Here is a 17,833-nt window from a genome sequence, read left to right as displayed (position 1 = left end):
TGGGAAATGTTAGTTTCAGTGCCATTAATACTAGTCTTACATGAGATAGCTGGAATAATAAATTTTATTTTCTAGAAAAAAATTCATTATTAGCATAATTATAGTGTCATAAAAGTACAAATGAAGTCTGGCATAAAACTTAATACATCAAAATGTGAAAAATGCTCTTAATCGTCTATATTTTATAAGAGACAGAGAATCAACTTGGAAGTTCCTAATTTACACAGTGGCTTTATTTTTTAAATGCTTACATTCCCCACATTCTATGGGGAAAAATAGTATCTCTCCCTCCCCATGGGGATGGAGGAGAGGGGAAGTGGGAGTGGAGTCACTTCAACCATCCCCACCTGTACTAAGCAAATACCAGCAAAGAGGCAGCACCACTGCCTCTCACCCCTGAGGGTGCAGCGGCATCAGAGACTGCGGGGTGGACCATCTCTGCCCTGCTCTCAGCGGATGACAGCAGAATTCGCACCAAGGGAATGGCAATCCACTCCAGTGTTCTTGCCTGGAGAATTCCACAGACAGAAGCCAGGCAAGCTACAATCCACGGGGTCGCTAAATGGAACGAAATGACAGAGATGAGAAAGGTGAAAGGGGATTCCTTACATCCGGTATGAAGTCCTGGACATGCACACATACAGTTTCACATGTAGGTGAAACTAATCAGAATCAACACAGCAAAAACTTACAGAACTGAACGATGGTATGGAATGCCATCTGTGTTTCAGAATGGCCTCTGGGTGGTAGACAAGCAAGGCAGACGAGAACAGCACTGCGAAAGCCAACTAAACTGTAACTGAATGGGTCTTCGAATCTCAGCACGATGGAGAGCCAGCACACTCCAAGGATACACCCAAAAGAAATTAAAACGTGTACAAAACCTGCACACAAAAATTCATAGCAGCATTACTCATAGTAGCCAAAAGGTATAAATAAGCCAAATGTCCACCAGCTGATAAACAGAAAAACAAATGTGGAATACCGATACAATGAAATTTGACAATATGCTAAGGAAGAGAAGTCAGGGACAAAAGATGATAGGATTATATGACTCCACTTATATGAAATGTCCATAAGAAGCAATCTCATAGAGAAAGTAGATTAGCAGCTGCCTAAATTAATGGAATTGGTGGGTAGGAAAATGGAGAGTAACTACAAGAATCTTAAAGCAGCTATCAGAAAAATGGCCCAACAACAGATACAAACATTTTTTAAACAAATATAAAAATAAAAGCAAAGAAACAGAAGACATAAAAGAAGAACAAAATGTAAAAATATAATAAATAAAACTTCTCATAAAAACTCACAAGATGAGCCCAAGAGCAGAATAGAGAAGACAGAGGAAAGAATTAGTAAACATAAAGATACATAAACAAAAATCATCCAATCTGAATAGATAGAAGAGACTGAAGGAAATGAACAGAGCTGTACTGACCTAAAAGTTAATAACAAAACATTTCACATTTGTCTCGTTGGAGTCACAGGAGAATTAAAAACTGGAGAGCTGAAAAAAATTTCTGAAGAAATGAAATTTTTGCAAATTTTGAAAAAGATACAAACTAACAAGAAGCTGAGCAAATAATAAACAAAGGAAACTCAAAGAATTGCACATCATAACCAAATTTCTGAAAATCTAAAAGAAAAAAAAAGACAAAGGAAGATGATGTATTACCTAGAAGAGAATCACAATTTGAATGACAACAGATCCTTCATCAGAATCCTTGGCATCACTCACTATCTTAAGTACTCCAGTTCTTAGGCAAAAGAGTGCTCAGTCACTCAGTCATGTCCAACTCTTTGAGACCCCATGAACTGCAGCCTTCCAGGCGCCTCTGCCCATGGGATTTTCCAGGCAAGAATACTGGAGTGGGTTGCCATTTCCTTCTCCAAGGCAAAAGAGAGATATGATCAAATTTTTCTTCTATCAAACAAACTCTGGCAGCAGTACAGGATAGATTAGCAAGAAGGAAAAAAAAAAAAAAGAATCAGAGAGATTAATCAAAGGGCTACTGCAATAACTCAAGAAAGAAAACTTTAAGATTTGACAAAAATGGCCACGGAGACGGCAAGGATGGCCAAACCTAGAGAGAACGGAAGCAGTACGTGCAAGTGTAGATCAAATCTTAAGAGAAATTCTGTCTCTTCAACAGCAAGAATAACTGGCTAAAAGTGCCCTTTCAAGATGAAGAGTGTGGGAGGAATCATAAGAAAGAGGAGCTGAAGATGGAGATATTCCAATTCTGTATATGAACCCACGGAAGGCTCAGGCTCAATCTGAACTGCTCATATGTGGGACAGACCCAAAAGCAGCTTAACAGAGCCTTTGAGAACTGAAATAAAATTTAAAACATTGCAAAGTTTCAGACTAATCCCTGAGTCGCATGTGTGCATTCAGATCCAAAGGCTTTGAAAACGGAACTAAGATTAGAACCACTGGCCTCAGAAAGCAAGACAGAGAATTTGCTACTTGTATCTAACTGGTGGGTTGCCTACTATATAAGAATAAATAAATAGACAGGGCTTTACAGGTGCCTCAGTGGTAAAGATTCTGCCTACCAATGCAGGAGATGCAGGTTTCATCCCTGGGTCTGGAAGATCCCCTGGAGGAGGAAATGGTAACCCACTTCAGTATTCTTGCTTGGGACATCCCATGGACAGAGGAGCCTGGCGGGCCACCATCCACAGTGTTGCAAAGAGTTGGACATGACTGAGCACCATGACCACCATCATCAAATAGCTAAATAAATCAATATTCTCCAGGACCCAAAACCTACATAACATTGAGAACATCGAGAATACATCCAAAACCACTCAACATCCAAAGAACTAGGACTATGTAACAAAATTCTCAGTGGAAAAGAAAATCAACAGATATCAATCCTAAGAAAATCTGGAAATTGGAATCATCAAAAATGTTAGCTATTATAACTGGACTCCATGAGGTAAAGGTAAAGGCACTTAAATGAAATGGGAAGAAAAGTTTTTACAGAGAAAAAGAATTCATTAAAAAAGAACACAATAGAAATGTTGTGACTGGAAAATATATCTTAAATTTTAAAATGACTAGATGGGTTCAAAAGCATATTGACTACAGGGGCAACAGTCAGTGAAGCTGATGATAGTTCAACAGAAATTATACAATCTAAAGAAAGAAAAAAAGAAAAAAAAAGAGCAGAGCCTCAAAGATTTGTGGTACTAAACAAAAGTCTAACATTAGTATCACTTAAGTCCCAGAAAGAGAAGGGCAAAAGACTGGTACAGAAAAATATCTTTCAAGAAATAATGGTTTTTTTTAAAAATCCCTGTATTTGGTGAAAGACAGAAATATAAATTCAAGATGCTCAGCAAACCCTAACCAGGGTACATTCAAAGAAAGCTACACCCAGATACATCAGAATCTGAACTGCTAAAAATAAGAGATGTATAACAAGCTTAAAAGTAAGTAGGAAAAATTAAATCGGACATACAGGGGAAAAACAATTAGAATAGAATGACGGCTGACTTCCCATCAGAAACCATGAAAGCTAGAAGAGAGTCAAGCAACATCTTTAAAATACTGAGAGAAAAGAACTGTCAGCCTAGAATTCTGTACTTGGGAAAATAGCCTTCAGTAAAGAAGGCAAAATAAAGATAATTTCAGAACAGACAACCCACTCCAGTATTCTTGGGTTTCCCTTGTGGCTCAGCTGGTAAAGAATCTGCCTGCAATGTGGGAGACCTGGGTTTGACCCCTGGGTTGGGAAGATTCCCTGGAGAAGGGAAAGGCTACCCACTCCAATATTCTCACCTGGAGAATTTCATGGACTGTATAGTCCATGGGGTCACAAAGAGTCGGACACTATTGAGCAACTTTCACTTTCAGAACAAGGAAAACTAACATAATCCATCAGCAGCAGTTATGCTCCAAAAAAAAGCAAAAGGAAGCAATTCAAACAAAAGGGAAATGACCCTAGCAGGAAATTTATATCTTGAGAAATTAAGAGCAAAAGAAAAAGCAGATATCTGAAAAAATGTAAAAAGACTGTTTTCCTCTTCTTGGATTCTTTAAAATATGTATGACTTTTGAACAAAATTTATACCTTTATCTGATGGGATCTGCCATACATGTAGACTTGAGATATATATATGTATATATACACCCACTTCAGAATTCTTGGCTGGGACATCCCATGGACAGAGGAGCCTGGCAGGCCACAGTCAACAGGGTTGCAAAGAGTAGGACATGACTGAGCATATATATACATATGACAATTATAACAAAGGTCAGTGGATGAGGATAAATGGACCTATGTGATTCCAAAATTTCTTAATTTTCCTAAAGTAATATAAATATTAACTCTGAATAGACTATAAAAAGCTACCTATGCCTACTGTAATCACGAACACACTAGCATAACCACTAAAAAATAATACAAAGACAAACACCCAAAGGGACAATGGAAAAATTAAATGGAATGCTAAAAGATATCTGGATACATTAAACATAAACAGCCACAACAGACCAATATAAAGACAGAGCGTATCAGACTGGATTTTATATATATATATATTTACATATGCATACATACATATGCTTAGGTCAGGAAGATCCCCTGGAAAAGGAAATGCAACCCACCCCATTCTTCTTGTCTGGAAAAGCCCATGAACAGAAGGAGCGTGGTGGGCTACAGTTCATGGGGCCACAAAGAGTTGGACACAACAACTGAACAACACAACCACATACATAAAAACACATTATTCTTTCCAAATCAAAAAAGATACATAAAGCAAACAATAAGCAAAACTACTGTGGCTCTTAATGTCAATGTAGACTTCAAAGTAAAAACACTTACCAAAGAAAACAGGAAATTATATAATGACGAATGGGTCAGTTCACCAAAAAGACAGAACAATTCTAATTGTGAATGTGTCTACCAAAAAAAACCTTCAAAATACAAGAAGTAAAGTGGACAGAAATGAAAGGAAACAAACAGATAAATCCATAAATAAAGCTGGAAACTTCAACACTCCTCTTTAAGTAATCAACAGAAGAAGTAGATAAGAGTATCATTAGGGATATAAAAGATCTGAACAATTTAAACAACCAACTTGACCATCTTGACTTTTCTGTAAAACACTCCAGTTAACAACAAAATGTACATTGTTTCAACTGCACATGCAACATTCACAACAGACCATATTAAGTCCAAAAAACAAGTCTTAACAAATTTACAAAAATTGGAATCATACAAGGTACATTTTTTTTAACATAGTGGAATTAAACTAGAAATAAAGATCTTGTAAATTCCCAAATATTTGGAAATTAAACAAAGCACTTCTACATAAGCCAAAGAGAATGTCTCAAGGTAAAGTATAACTTAGTTTAATTACACTGAATAAAATCAAAGTACTGCATATCACAATACATGAGACTCACTAAAGCAGTGCTCAGAAGAACATGTATAGCATTCAAATACTCTTACTGAAAGGAAGAAATATCTCAAATTAATGATCAAAGCTTTTCATCTTAAGAAAAGAGGATAAGAAAAGCAAATTAAAATCAAAGGAAGCAGGGAATTCCCTGGTAATCCAGAGGTTAAGATTTGGGGTTTTCACTGTTGTGGGCCCAGGTCTAAAATTACAAAAAAAAAAAAAAAAACAGGAAGCAGCAAGCAATGAAGCTGAAAACAACAAAAGAAAAACAAACATCAGGAATCAATGAAATCAAACACATATTCTTTGAAAAGATTGATAACATTAATAAATGGCCAGCAAGACTAAGCAGGAAAAAAGAAGGAAAAAATACATAAACTACCAATATCAAAAATTGAAGAAGAAATATTAAAAACACCACAGACTTTAAAAGGATAAGGAAATATTATGAACAACTTTACGTCCATAAATTTGAAAACTTAGATGAAATGGACTCATTTTTGTTAAGGTACAATCTGCCAAAACTCATCCAAGAAATAGATAAAATGAATATCCCTGCACCTATTAAAGAAATTGAGTTCACAGCTGCAAGTCTTCCACAAAGAAATTCCAAGCCCAGATGGCATCACTGATGAATTTGTCAAACATTAACGAAAGCAGTAATACCAATTCTACATAAATTCTTCCAGAAAACATAAGAAAAGGGAGCAATTTCTAACTCACTTTATAAGGTTAGCATTATACCATGATTAGGAAACCAAAGACATTACAAGAAAATTACAGAGCAATCTCTCTCATCAACACATAAGCAAAAATCCTCAACAAAATATTATCAAATTAAATCCAGCAATATATAAAAAGTGTAATACACTGCAAACCAAGGAGTTTACCCCAGGAATGCAAGGTTGAGTAAACATTTAAAAATCAATTTAATTCACCAATATTAACACACAAAAGAAGAAAAATCAAATGACTATCTCAATAGACGTAGAAAAAAATCATGTGACAAATTTCAACACCCATACGGTTTTTCCAGTGGTCATGTATGGATGTGAGAGTTAGACTGTGAGGAAAGCTAAGTGCTGAAAAACTGATGCTTTTGAGCTGTGGTGTTGGAGAAGACTCTTGAGAATCTCTTGGACTGCAAGGAGATCCAACCAGTCCATCCTAAAGGAGATCAGTCCTGGGTGTTCACTGGAAAGATTGATGTTGAAGCTGAAACTCCAGTACTTTGGCCACCTTATGCGAAGAGTTGACTCATTGGAAAAGACCCTGATGTTGGAAGGGATTGGGGGCAGGAGGAAAAGGGGACGACAGAGGATGAGATGGCTGGATGGCATCACCAACTCAATGGACATGAGTTTGATTAAACTCCGGGAGTTGGTGATGGACAGGAAGGCCTGGCGTCCTGTGATTCATGGGGTCGCAAAGAGTTGGACACAACTGAGCAACTGAACTAAACTGAACTGATACATGACTGTAAATGGAAAAACTCTCAGTTACTACCCTCCTGTGTTGAAAAAAATCCAGTTCCTCCCCACCGTGTATTGTTCCCCATAAGTCTCCATTTCTACTCACACCACCTTCACTTTGGTGACCAAATGTATGGAGGTTTTCCCCCCATTACCAAGGAATTCGGCCGAAGCTCCAATACTTTCACCACCTAATGCAGACAGCCAACTCGTTGGAAAAGACCCTGATGCTGGAAAAGATGGAAGGCAGAAGGAGAAGAGGGCAACAGAGGATAAGATGATGGGATGCCATCACCGATGCAATGGACATGAACTTGGGCAAACTCTGGGAGATGGTGAGGGACAGGGAAGCCTGGGGTGCTGCAGTCCACGAGGTCACAAAGAGTCAGACATGACTTGGCAACTGAACAAGAACAACCACCAAGGAACTCGCAGACACCAGAAGGGTGTCCGAGAATTCAACTCAATTCTGGAGTTGAACAGGAGACAGCATCAGATTCCACAGGTTAAGGGTTCAGTCCTATAAAACTCCCCCCCTCAACTCTGACACCAACTGCAATCCCATTTAACACCTGTACTTCTGACCAACTAGCCACAGACTGGGGGATCCAAACACCTGCTCCTTGTATTCGATCAGCTTGCTACAGAGGCTCACAGAACTCAGACATTTTATTTACTAGATCACTGGTTTATTATAAAAGTATATAATTCAGGAACAGCCAGATGGAAGAGCTACATAGGATAATGTATGGGTGAAGGGGATGAGAATTGCCCTGCCCTGCCCAAGTACATCACTCGCCCCGCACCTCCAAGAGTTCATCAACCAAGAAGCTCTCCAAACCCCAAACTTTGGGGATTTATGGAGGGTTGACCATGTAGATGTCATAGATCATTATCTCTATTTTCACATTCTCCCTTCTCAAGAGAATGGGGGACAGGGCTGAAGAGTCCAAGTTTCAAACCATGACTTGGTCTTTCTGGTAACTAGCCCTTATCCAGAAGCCCGCCCTGAGTCACCTCATTGAACAAAACACAGTATGATCACCAGGGAAATTACAAGGGTTTCAGGGGCCCTGTGTTAGGAACAAAGGTTAAAAAACAGCATTAGAACACGAGATGCTTCTAGTACTCTTATCACTTAGGAAATTACAAGGGTTTTTTAAGAACTCTATGCCAGGAACCAGGGGCAGATCAATATACATTTCCTGTTATCGCATGATGATCAACTCTCAAAATCAGGGACAGCAGAGAACTTCTTTAACCTAATAAAGGGCATTTATTTAAAAAAAAAAAAAGCCTGCAGCTAACATGATACTTCATGTTTAAAGATGTTTAAAGACTGAATGTTTTCCAGCGAAGATTGGAAACAAGGCAAGGATATCCACTCTTCTACTCTTATTCCACATCAGGCTGAAGGTCCTAGCTAGTGCAACAGAGAAGAAGAAAAACAAGGGGATACAATGGGAAAGGAAGAAGTAAAACAGGTATGACTGTCTATGCAGAAAACCCCGGAGAATCTACAAAAACAGCTACTGAAACTGAGTTTGTCAACATTGCAGAAAACTAGGTCAACATACAAAAATCAATTGTTATTTATACATAATGAAAAAGAACAACTGGAAACTAAAATTAAAAGAAACAATATCAATTATAATAGCATCAAAGAATACAAACTACCTTGGTACAAATCTAACAAAATATGTTCAGGGTCTGCATCTGAAAAGAAATCAATGAAAATCTAAATAAATGAAGAAATATATCTGTTGGAGGACTGGAAAACTCAATATTATCTAGATGTCAATACTACCCAAAATGTTCTCCTGAATCAACACAATCTCAATTAAAATTCCAGTTTTTCTTAAGAAATTGACAAACTGACTCTAAAATTTATATAGAAAAAGCATATGAACTAAAATAAACAAATGAATTTTCAAAAATAAAAATAGTTGAAGAAATCTCACTATCTAATTTCAAGACTTACTTGAATAGATCTTGAATCTATTGAAATGAATCTTGAAAGATTCAATAGTCAAAAAAAGGCATCCCCAGAAGGACAGACACATGGATCAATGGAACGGAACAGAATCAAGAAACAGATATAGAGATGACCAACTAACTTTCAACAAAGGAGCAAAACATCAATGAAACCAGGATAGCCTCTTCAACAAATGTTCACTCCATAATGAAGAGGGGATCAATTTACCAATAGGATATAATACAAAATTTCATGCACCTAATAACAGAGGCTCAAAGTACATGAAACAAAAATAGATATGACTACAGAGAAACACATAATTACAAAGTTATAATTGAAGATTTCTATATGCCCTCTCAATAACTGACAGAAACAGACAGAAAATCAGAGAAGTTTTAGAAATCTTGAACAAAACTATCAACCAACTTGACCTAACTGAAATTTACAGAAGACCCCCCCATCAATAGCACAACACACACTCTTTTCACATGCACAAGGAATATTTACCAAAGTGGACAATACTCTGTCCAATAAAGTTTAAGTCCTAGTCATACAGCCTTACACATATTAAATAAATTGAACTTCTAGCTATAACTATTAAATGAACTGAGTTTATATTAAATAAATTAAATTCAAACTTAAAGAATTAACTCCAAGTTTTGAGGGCTTCACTGGTGAATCCTACCAAACATGTAATGAAGAAGTGATGTCAGTGCTGCACACTTCCCTGAAATACTGAACAGCAAGGTCCCAGCTCACTCTATGAGGCCAGCATTACCCTGACTCTGAAACCAGACAAAGTTACTACAAGAAAAGAACCAAACAATATCCTTCCTGAACATATACACAAAAATTCTTTTAAAATTTTTAATAAATCAAACCCAAAGAATACATAAAAAGAAAAATATATCACTCCAGATGAGGCTCATCCCAGGAATGTAAGGATGGTTTAATACTCAAAAGTTAAGCAATATAATTCATATTAAGCTTAAAATGAAAAATTATCATCTCAACAGATGCAGATTCCAATCTCAACTCAATTCCAATAAAAACTCTCAGAAAACTAAGAACAGAAGGGAACTTCCTCAATGTGACAAAGGGGATTTACAAGAAACTTACACATACTATCATATTTAATGGTTAAAGACTGAATATTTTCCCCTTAAATCAGGAACAAGACAGTCAACTACTCCTTATGACCTGTATATATCACTATAATGGAGGTTCTAGCCAGGGAAATAAGGCAAGGAAAAGAAATGAAAGGCATCTAGATTGCAGAGAAAGGGCTTAAAGTATCTTTATTTGCAGACAACATAATCAAGTATGTAGAAAATCATTAGGAATCTACAAAAACGACTACTACTACAAACAAGTAATTTTAGGAAGATTTAAGGATACAAAATCAAAATACAAAAATGGAGTGGGGGGTAAAATGAATTGGGATTGACACATATATACTTTGAGGAGAAGGAAATGGCACCCCACGCCAGTACTCTTGCCTGGAAAATCCCATGGACGGAGGAGCCTGGTGGGCTACAGTCCATGGGGTCGTGAAGAGTCAGACACGACTGAGCAACTTCCCTTTCACTTTTCACTTTCATGCATTGGAGAAGGAAATTGCAACCCTCTCCAGTGTTCTTGCCTGGAGAATCCCAGGGACGGGGGAGCCTGGTGGGCTGCCGTCTATGGGGTCCACAGAGTCGGACATGACTGAAGCAACTTAGAAGCAGCAGCAGCATATACACTTTGATAGTATGTATAAAATAGACAACTAATGAGAACCTACTATATAGCACAGGGAACTCTACTCCATGCTCCGTGGTTATCTAAATGCGAGCAAATCAGAAAAAGAGGGGATATGTGTATACATATAGCTGATTCATTTTACTGTACAGCAGAAACTAAATGCAGAAGTAAATCAAAATGGACTCAACCTAAATGCAAAGTGTAAACCTACAAAAATTCTAAAAAAAAAACATAAAGAATTAAAGAAAATTTTTCACTGAGGCAAAGGTTTCTTAAATACTACCACCAAAAAACCCAAAATCCATAAAAGGAATAACTTGAGAAGCTGCAATTCATTAAATTTAAAACTTCCGTCCATTGAAAACTGTTAAGAGAATGAAAAGACAAGCCCCAACATGCAAGAAAATATTTGCAAATGACACATCTTATAAGGAAATAGTATGCATAATATGTAAAGAACTTATAAAAATCAATAATAAGAAAGAAACAACTTTAAAAATGTGCAAAAGTTCTGAACAGACATCTCACCAAATGAAATTTACAGATGGCAAGTAAACACATGACAAGATATTCACCATCATTATCATTAGTCACTGGAAGTTAAAGGATAGTTGCTCAATCGTGTCCGACTCTTTGCAACCCTATGGCCTATATAGTTCATAGAATTCGCCAGGCCAGAATACTGGAGTGGGTAGCCTTTCCCTTCTCCAGGGGATCTTCCCAATCCAGGTATCAAACCCAGGTCTCCCACATTGCATGCAGATTCTGAGCACGGAAGAACTGATGCCTTCAAACCATGGTGCTGGACAAGACTCTTCAAAGAGTCCCTGGGACAGCAAGGAGATGAAATCAAGTCAATCCAAAAGGAAATCAACTCTGGGTATTCACTGGAAGGACTGATGCTGAAGCTGAAGCTCCAATACTTTGGCCACCTGATTCGAAGGGCCGACTCATTGGAAAAGACCCTGATACTGGGAAAGATTGGAGTTAGGAGGAGAAATGGACGGCAGAGGATGAGATGGTTGGATGACATCACCAACTCAATGGACACGAATTTGAGCAAACTCCAGGAGATGGTGAAAGACAGGGAAGCCTGGCATGCTGCAGTCCATGAGCTGCAAACAGTTGGACGCAACTAAACAACAACAACAAGGGACTTTTGAGAGTGACTAATATTTTTAGGATCTTGACTGTGATGATAGTTTAAGAGGCGCATATAAACATCAAAACTTTTTAAATTGTAGTTTACTGCATGTCAATTATACCTCAATTAAGCTCTTAAAAATAATTTTTTAGAAAAAAATTTCAACTCTAATTATTCATTTTCAAAGTGCTACAAAGGAAAAACAGTCTATAAGAGTATATAATGAGGGGTCATGTAGTCTGAAGAATTAGAAAAGCTTCCTTCAGACACTAGGATATGCTAAAATTTGAGGGATGCTTAGTAATCAGTCAAGCAAAGACCACACAGGAAAGAGGGCTCAGAGAGATGTAACAGTATGTGTGAAATGCCCTGAGTCCAAAAGCAATGTGGCACTTTGAAGGCACTTTAAAAGGCAGGAAAGCTGGAAGAGTGAGTCAGTCATCTGCTAAAGGAACCAAATTATGCAGACCCATGGTCTTCAAAACCATGCTACTTCAAGTAACTTATCAGTTGGGGATCTCAGAAACACTCAATTTAAATTATTATAAAATTCCATTGTGTGATTTTCATGTTTAATAACATGAAAAGAACCCATGCATATAAATTACATATTAGAATCTTAGTTTGAAATAAAGACTTGGGGACAGGGGGCATTCAATTTAAACATCACAGTTACTGAGAGCTTCCCTATTATTATTAAAAAGGATTCCAAATGATATATGTGTATATGTGTATATGCACACATATGTTGGGGGATTTTAGTAGTAACTTAGGAAAAATATTTACACATTTAACCCTACTGCTTTCTATTTACAACAGCAACCTCACTCCTGGTAGTGTATCTTCATTTTGCTGTTAAAATAGAAATAGATTACTTCTATTATAAACATGTGAAATTCATCATCCATATTTGACTGATCAAAGAGGTTTAAAAAAATTTGCATACATTAAACATACAGCAAGATTTAATAGATGATTAGAGGAATACTCAATAAATGTACTTTAATAATAAATTTAAACTTATAAAATATTTAGAAAATAATGAGGTATTTTCCAATCTCAGAACATTAATCTCAGCTATTTTCTTTACCTAAGAGAAATGAGAAGTCTTAGGTTCCTAAGGCATATAAGCAAAAAAATGTCCAAGTACGAACTCAAATTATAAGTTTATATAAACATAAATCTCAACTACTCTACAAAAATAATTCTAAAGACCTAGTTTATAACAGTGTTATTCATTCAAATAGAGTTTGTAGCAAAATGCTTTCCAGCCTAATGTTATACTATGCTGCCCAAGTAAATGTAATTTAAATTTGCATATATTTCATATATCATATCCTTGATTATTACATTTCAAATTGGCACTGTCCTTTCTGATTCTCAGTCCTAAGTCTTTCAGTCTAACTTTGGCTAAAGATCGGTGTTCATTCTGTTTTACCTAGGTGAAGAATGGCCTATAATCTGAGAGTTGTATTCTCTTCAAATGGAAGCAGAAGGCTGAAATCAATCCTAAGAGAACTGAAGTACCACTTTTGATCCCATATTTACTGCTGCATTTCTCCCCCCAACCATCAATCTTCCCTTCTAAAAAAGCATTTGAAGAATACTCATTCCCTAGTGAAATCTCTTCACTAGAAAAAAAGAGCTAAGTTACCATGGAACCAGCCAATTAATTTTGACACCTGCTTACGAAGATTGATCATTTTTGATGTCTGTGTGTAAGGTTGCTATCCTTTAGTTGAGTAAAAGATTTTCAAGATAATTAACGACGTGAGAATTTCCAGATAAAAGTCTTTCCCACTGTGTTATTACTTCAAATATTAGATAAAACAAGCCAACACTCTGAAAGAAACCTTTCTTAGCTTAGCAGGCACTTTACCAGGAAGAAATCTTTTCTTCTAAATTGATTCGTTCCTTTAACATTAAATACTTCTTTACCCTAAGAGTATATATAACAAAACACAAAGAGTTGTACCAGTTATATTTACTCTAATTAATAGCTGGTACTCCACAGAGAATGAAAAAGTACTTATTAATAGAGTACAATGAATCATAGGAAAGAGGTTCCAAAGAAATGAATATTCAATGATTAGTCCAGGGTTTATTGTTATTTAACTACATCTATATTTTAAAAAATGATTCCTCTTTTACTCACTAATGTATTGTTTATGAACAGCAACCATCTCTCTATATTATTTAAGCCGGTTTTAACTTGATCTGTGACCTTTCCTACTAACTGGGACAACATCTGCTAGTGAGGTTACAGGCTGCTGATCTAGCTGATTAACAATTCCACTTCTCTACAATGTAGACAGAGGCTTCTCAGGACTGCAGCAATTTTTGTCCTCTTTAGACAAACAGAGCAATTCCAACCAAACGCCAATGTCCCTAAATTACATATGAATCAGGCAATCATTCTCTTTACATAAAAATGGATATAAAAAATGTATGTGGCTTTTTTTATTACTGACTACCAGTTTCTATGTTCAAAATCCTCTCTTGCCAGGTGAAGAGGCTGGGCTGGCTGTTTCCATCAAAGCAAAAGTTTAAGAACACTTAAGTAAAAAAGACTACTAATAAGCACAGTTCAAAACAGTATCTTTGTGGGTCTTGAAACATTTTTTAAAACTTTTAATTAGTAACTCTACTAAATTTTTTAAAGTATTTTAAAAAACAAGAGCATTACACTAATTTGTGAAATTACAAAGCTAGGAAACATTTCAACTTACTCCTACAGAAGAATTTCATAAAACTTCATTCTGAGATTTCACTTCCAAAATCTTGCTATAAATTAAACTTGCTGTAAGATCTACTTAAATTAAAAAGTCCCCTTTAAAAAAATACATTTTTTTATTTATTTAAAAAATATATTTAAAAAATACATTTTTACAATAAAGTTTTACAATAAGGTTTACAATACGGTTTTTTACAATAAGGTTTCAGGGACTTGTCTTAACCAGCAAGTTTAAAAAAAAGGAAAATATTTTGTTTAAAACTCCCAGGAAATTTTCTTCTGATACATAAGTAAGGTGAATCATAGGCTTCCCTTGTGGCTCAGTGGTAAAGAATACATCTGCCAATGCAGGAGGCACAGGTTTGATCCCTGGATCGGGAGGATCCCCTGGAGAAGGAAATGGCAATCCAATCTAGTATTCCTGCCTGGGAAACTTCATGGAAAGAGGAGCCTGGTGGAATACATAGTTCATGGGTTTGCAAAGAGTCTGGTCATGACTTGGCAACTAAACAACAACAAAGATGAACCATATTCTCATCTTTGCCTTAGAACCCAAGAGACACTCCACTTAGATTTGGCTATCACTGTGACAATAAGTAACCCATAGAATGCAATTTCTGAGCCACTAACCCAGCCAGCAAACTTGATCTGAACTATCTGGATGACACAGAAGTTGACTTACTTAAGGACTGTTCTGCACAAGTTGTCTGATGGATACCTATTGGTCTCAAGTATTTTATTTGCTGCTGCTCCACACTCATCCACCTCTTTTCCTATCAGGCAGCGACGCAATACACATGAACCAATAGGGGACAAGCATTTCTACTGCTGTAAAGCAAGCTCCTTAGGGCCTTAAGCTTCTGAAAAACCCAAGTGATGCTTCCACACAATAGCTGATAGTCAAATAACCAGTTAGGAATATCTATTATCTCCACCACATTATAAAGTCCAGGTATTTCATCCCTTTATCTAACTCAGAGTCACTCTGTATTTCTCAATTCAAGATTCTCTTCGCACAATTCAGCACAGTAATACTGGCTAAAAGTAAACGTTCTAGAGTTAGGTTGGCTGATTTGGATCACAACTCTGCCATCAGTACTGTGTAATCTTGGACAAATTACTTAAACTCATTACCACGATTTCTCTCTGTAAAACCAGTATAGGAATCCTAGTAACTCAGTTACTAGGAATTCTTTGAGGAACAAATGAGGCACTCAGAACAGGGTCTGGCACACAGTAAGGTCAACATAATTCTACTTATGATCACTGTTACTAAATACACTAACAAGTTAGCAGTGGTTACCTCTAGAGAAGGGAGTAGGCTGGGGAAGACGGAGATACCGGCAGACCAGAACTTTTAACCTCTACACTTCTGCACTGTTTGAACGCTTCACAATGCGCAAGTATTTCATGACTTACGTGCCTCATTTTTTATTAAAAAATAGTGTCCGCTAACAAAATGGTGTTTGGCACCGTAACTGAGTGCGGAATTTTTGACGATCAGGGGAAAAGACGGGCAGCGGACAGGTGGGCCACCCGGAGAGGCTTCGCGTCCAAGGCGATCGGTGCCGGGCGCTGGGCGCAGGGTCGGGATCTCCGAGGCGCGGAGCCCGGAGGAAGGCAGCGCTGGGGGCCGCTCCCAACCCAGGGATCCCGGACCAAGAAGGGACGGGGGTGGGGGGCAGGCCGCGACGCTGCGGGGCAAGGCTGAGGTTCGGGGTCCGGCGAAGGCACTTACTTGAACCTGCCCTGGCAGTGCTGGCACTGGTCGCCTACCCAACCCGGGTCGCAGAGGCAGGTGGAGTTGACACAGCGGCCCGAGAAGCAGGAGCCGGTCCTTTCGCAGGGTTTGGACTGGGACACCTGCGCGTAGAGCGCCAGGTAGAGAAGGCCATAGCACAGCAGCCCGCTGTTCCCGTCCAGCAGCCAGGAGGAGGCGCCCCCGCCGCCGCCGCCGCCGCCGCCGCCGCCTGCCGGCCGAGCCCTCCACGACCCCGGGGCCGCCGGCTGCGGGGGGCCAGTGCGGGCCCGGCCCCCCGGCTCCATCTTCCCCAGCACCCCGGGCCGGCGGGGCTGCGCTCGCGGGCGCCGACAGGGATGCTCCAGAGGGGAAACCCGGCCGGAGAGGAAAACACCGCGCCGCCGCCGCCGCTCCTGCTCCTTCTCACCGGCGCCTGCCCCAGTCCCGCTCCCCGGTCCGGACGGGCAGATCCCAGCCGCGCTCGCCTCCGCTCGGCTCCCCGCAGTCGCGCTCGGGCATCGCCTCTCTGTCCGCTGACCTTGTCCGCTGCAGGCCGAGCCCACCGCCGCGGCGCCCCGGACCGGGCCGGAGGCGGGGACCTGCGGGAGGGGGAGGGGACCCCGCGCGCGGCCCCGCCTCGCCCGCCGCACGGGCCAACAGCCTGGGCGCCCCGCCGCGCGCGCCCGGGAGGGCGGAGAGCCACGGGAGCCCCCCGAGGTGGGCGCGCCCACCGCGGGAGGGGGTACTCGGGAAGCGGGGCTTCAGCCTCGTCCCGCCCGGCCAGCCTCCGGCGGCCCCCCAGCAGCCATCTGCTCTCCGGTGCCGCGTTGGCCAGACGCCGGGGCTGCCTCTAGGGCCCGCGGGGTGCGGGGCTGCCTCCCGCTCGCGCGCGGGCCTCCGCTCCTCCCCGCCGGGCCCGGCGCGTGGTCTCGCCCCGCCCCTACAGGGGCCGGGGACTCCCCCCCTCGGCGAGCGCGCGCGCGCCCACCCGCCCGGCCCGCCGCGGGAGGGGAGACCGGCCCCCCAGGTGTGGCCCCCAGCGCCCGCGGTGCCCTTCCCCTCGGGGCCCCGGGGAACCCGGCCCCCGCGCCTCCGGATCTCCCCCCGCACCGCCCCCGCGACACCTCCCCCCAAGCGAAAGATCAGAGCGGGACCGGCTTCGCAGCTTCAGCAGAAAAGAAGCCCTTCCCGGCCACTGTCTCCAGCGGTAAAAGTGCAGCGTTCCCCCTAGCGCTCCCCCCGCCGCTCCCTCCGTCCCATCCTCCAGCCTATTTCTTCTTTTTTTCTTAAAAGAGAAAAACTCCAGCAACACACAAAGAGCTGAGCATGTGCAGCCGCAAAAGTCTTAAAGGCACCGCAGTCCGACCACGTTGAGGGGTCCGCAAGAACTGGGAGGGGCGAGGGCGAGGGACGGCGCGGGTCGCGGAGCCGGATCCGCAGCCGAGGGACCTCTCGGGGCGGTGTGGCCGGGGGTGTCATTTCTTCCGCGGAAATAATGACTCCCCCGCCCCCAACAAAGAGCGGCGAGGTTCTGCGCCCAGCCGGCGCGCCGCCCCCCTCCGACGCTGCCTCAGAACCCCAGGTTATCTCCCTTTCTGCTCTAGTG

General features: G+C 40.6%; 1 protein-coding gene across 3 annotated transcripts in view; it reads right to left on the bottom strand.

The window, feature by feature from the left end:
* Positions 1–16,661, bottom strand: part of ATRNL1 (attractin like 1) — a 746,492-nt gene extending 729,831 nt beyond the window's left edge. For all 3 annotated transcript variants that reach the window (XM_065923396.1, XM_065923397.1, XM_065923398.1), the window contains exon 1: positions 16,225–16,661. In XM_065923396.1, the coding sequence (XP_065779468.1) occupies positions 16,225–16,532 (308 nt within the window). In that variant the 5' untranslated portion in view covers positions 16,533–16,661. The remainder of the gene's footprint in view (positions 1–16,224) is intronic.
* Between the last annotated feature and the right edge of the window lie 1,172 nt (positions 16,662–17,833).

This window comes from Muntiacus reevesi, chromosome 2, assembly GCF_963930625.1.
Source record: "Muntiacus reevesi chromosome 2, mMunRee1.1, whole genome shotgun sequence".
Taxonomy (NCBI): domain Eukaryota; kingdom Metazoa; phylum Chordata; class Mammalia; order Artiodactyla; family Cervidae; genus Muntiacus; species Muntiacus reevesi.
The sequence above is the reverse complement of the archived record's forward strand: the minus strand, read 5'-3'. Positions and strand labels throughout refer to the sequence as shown.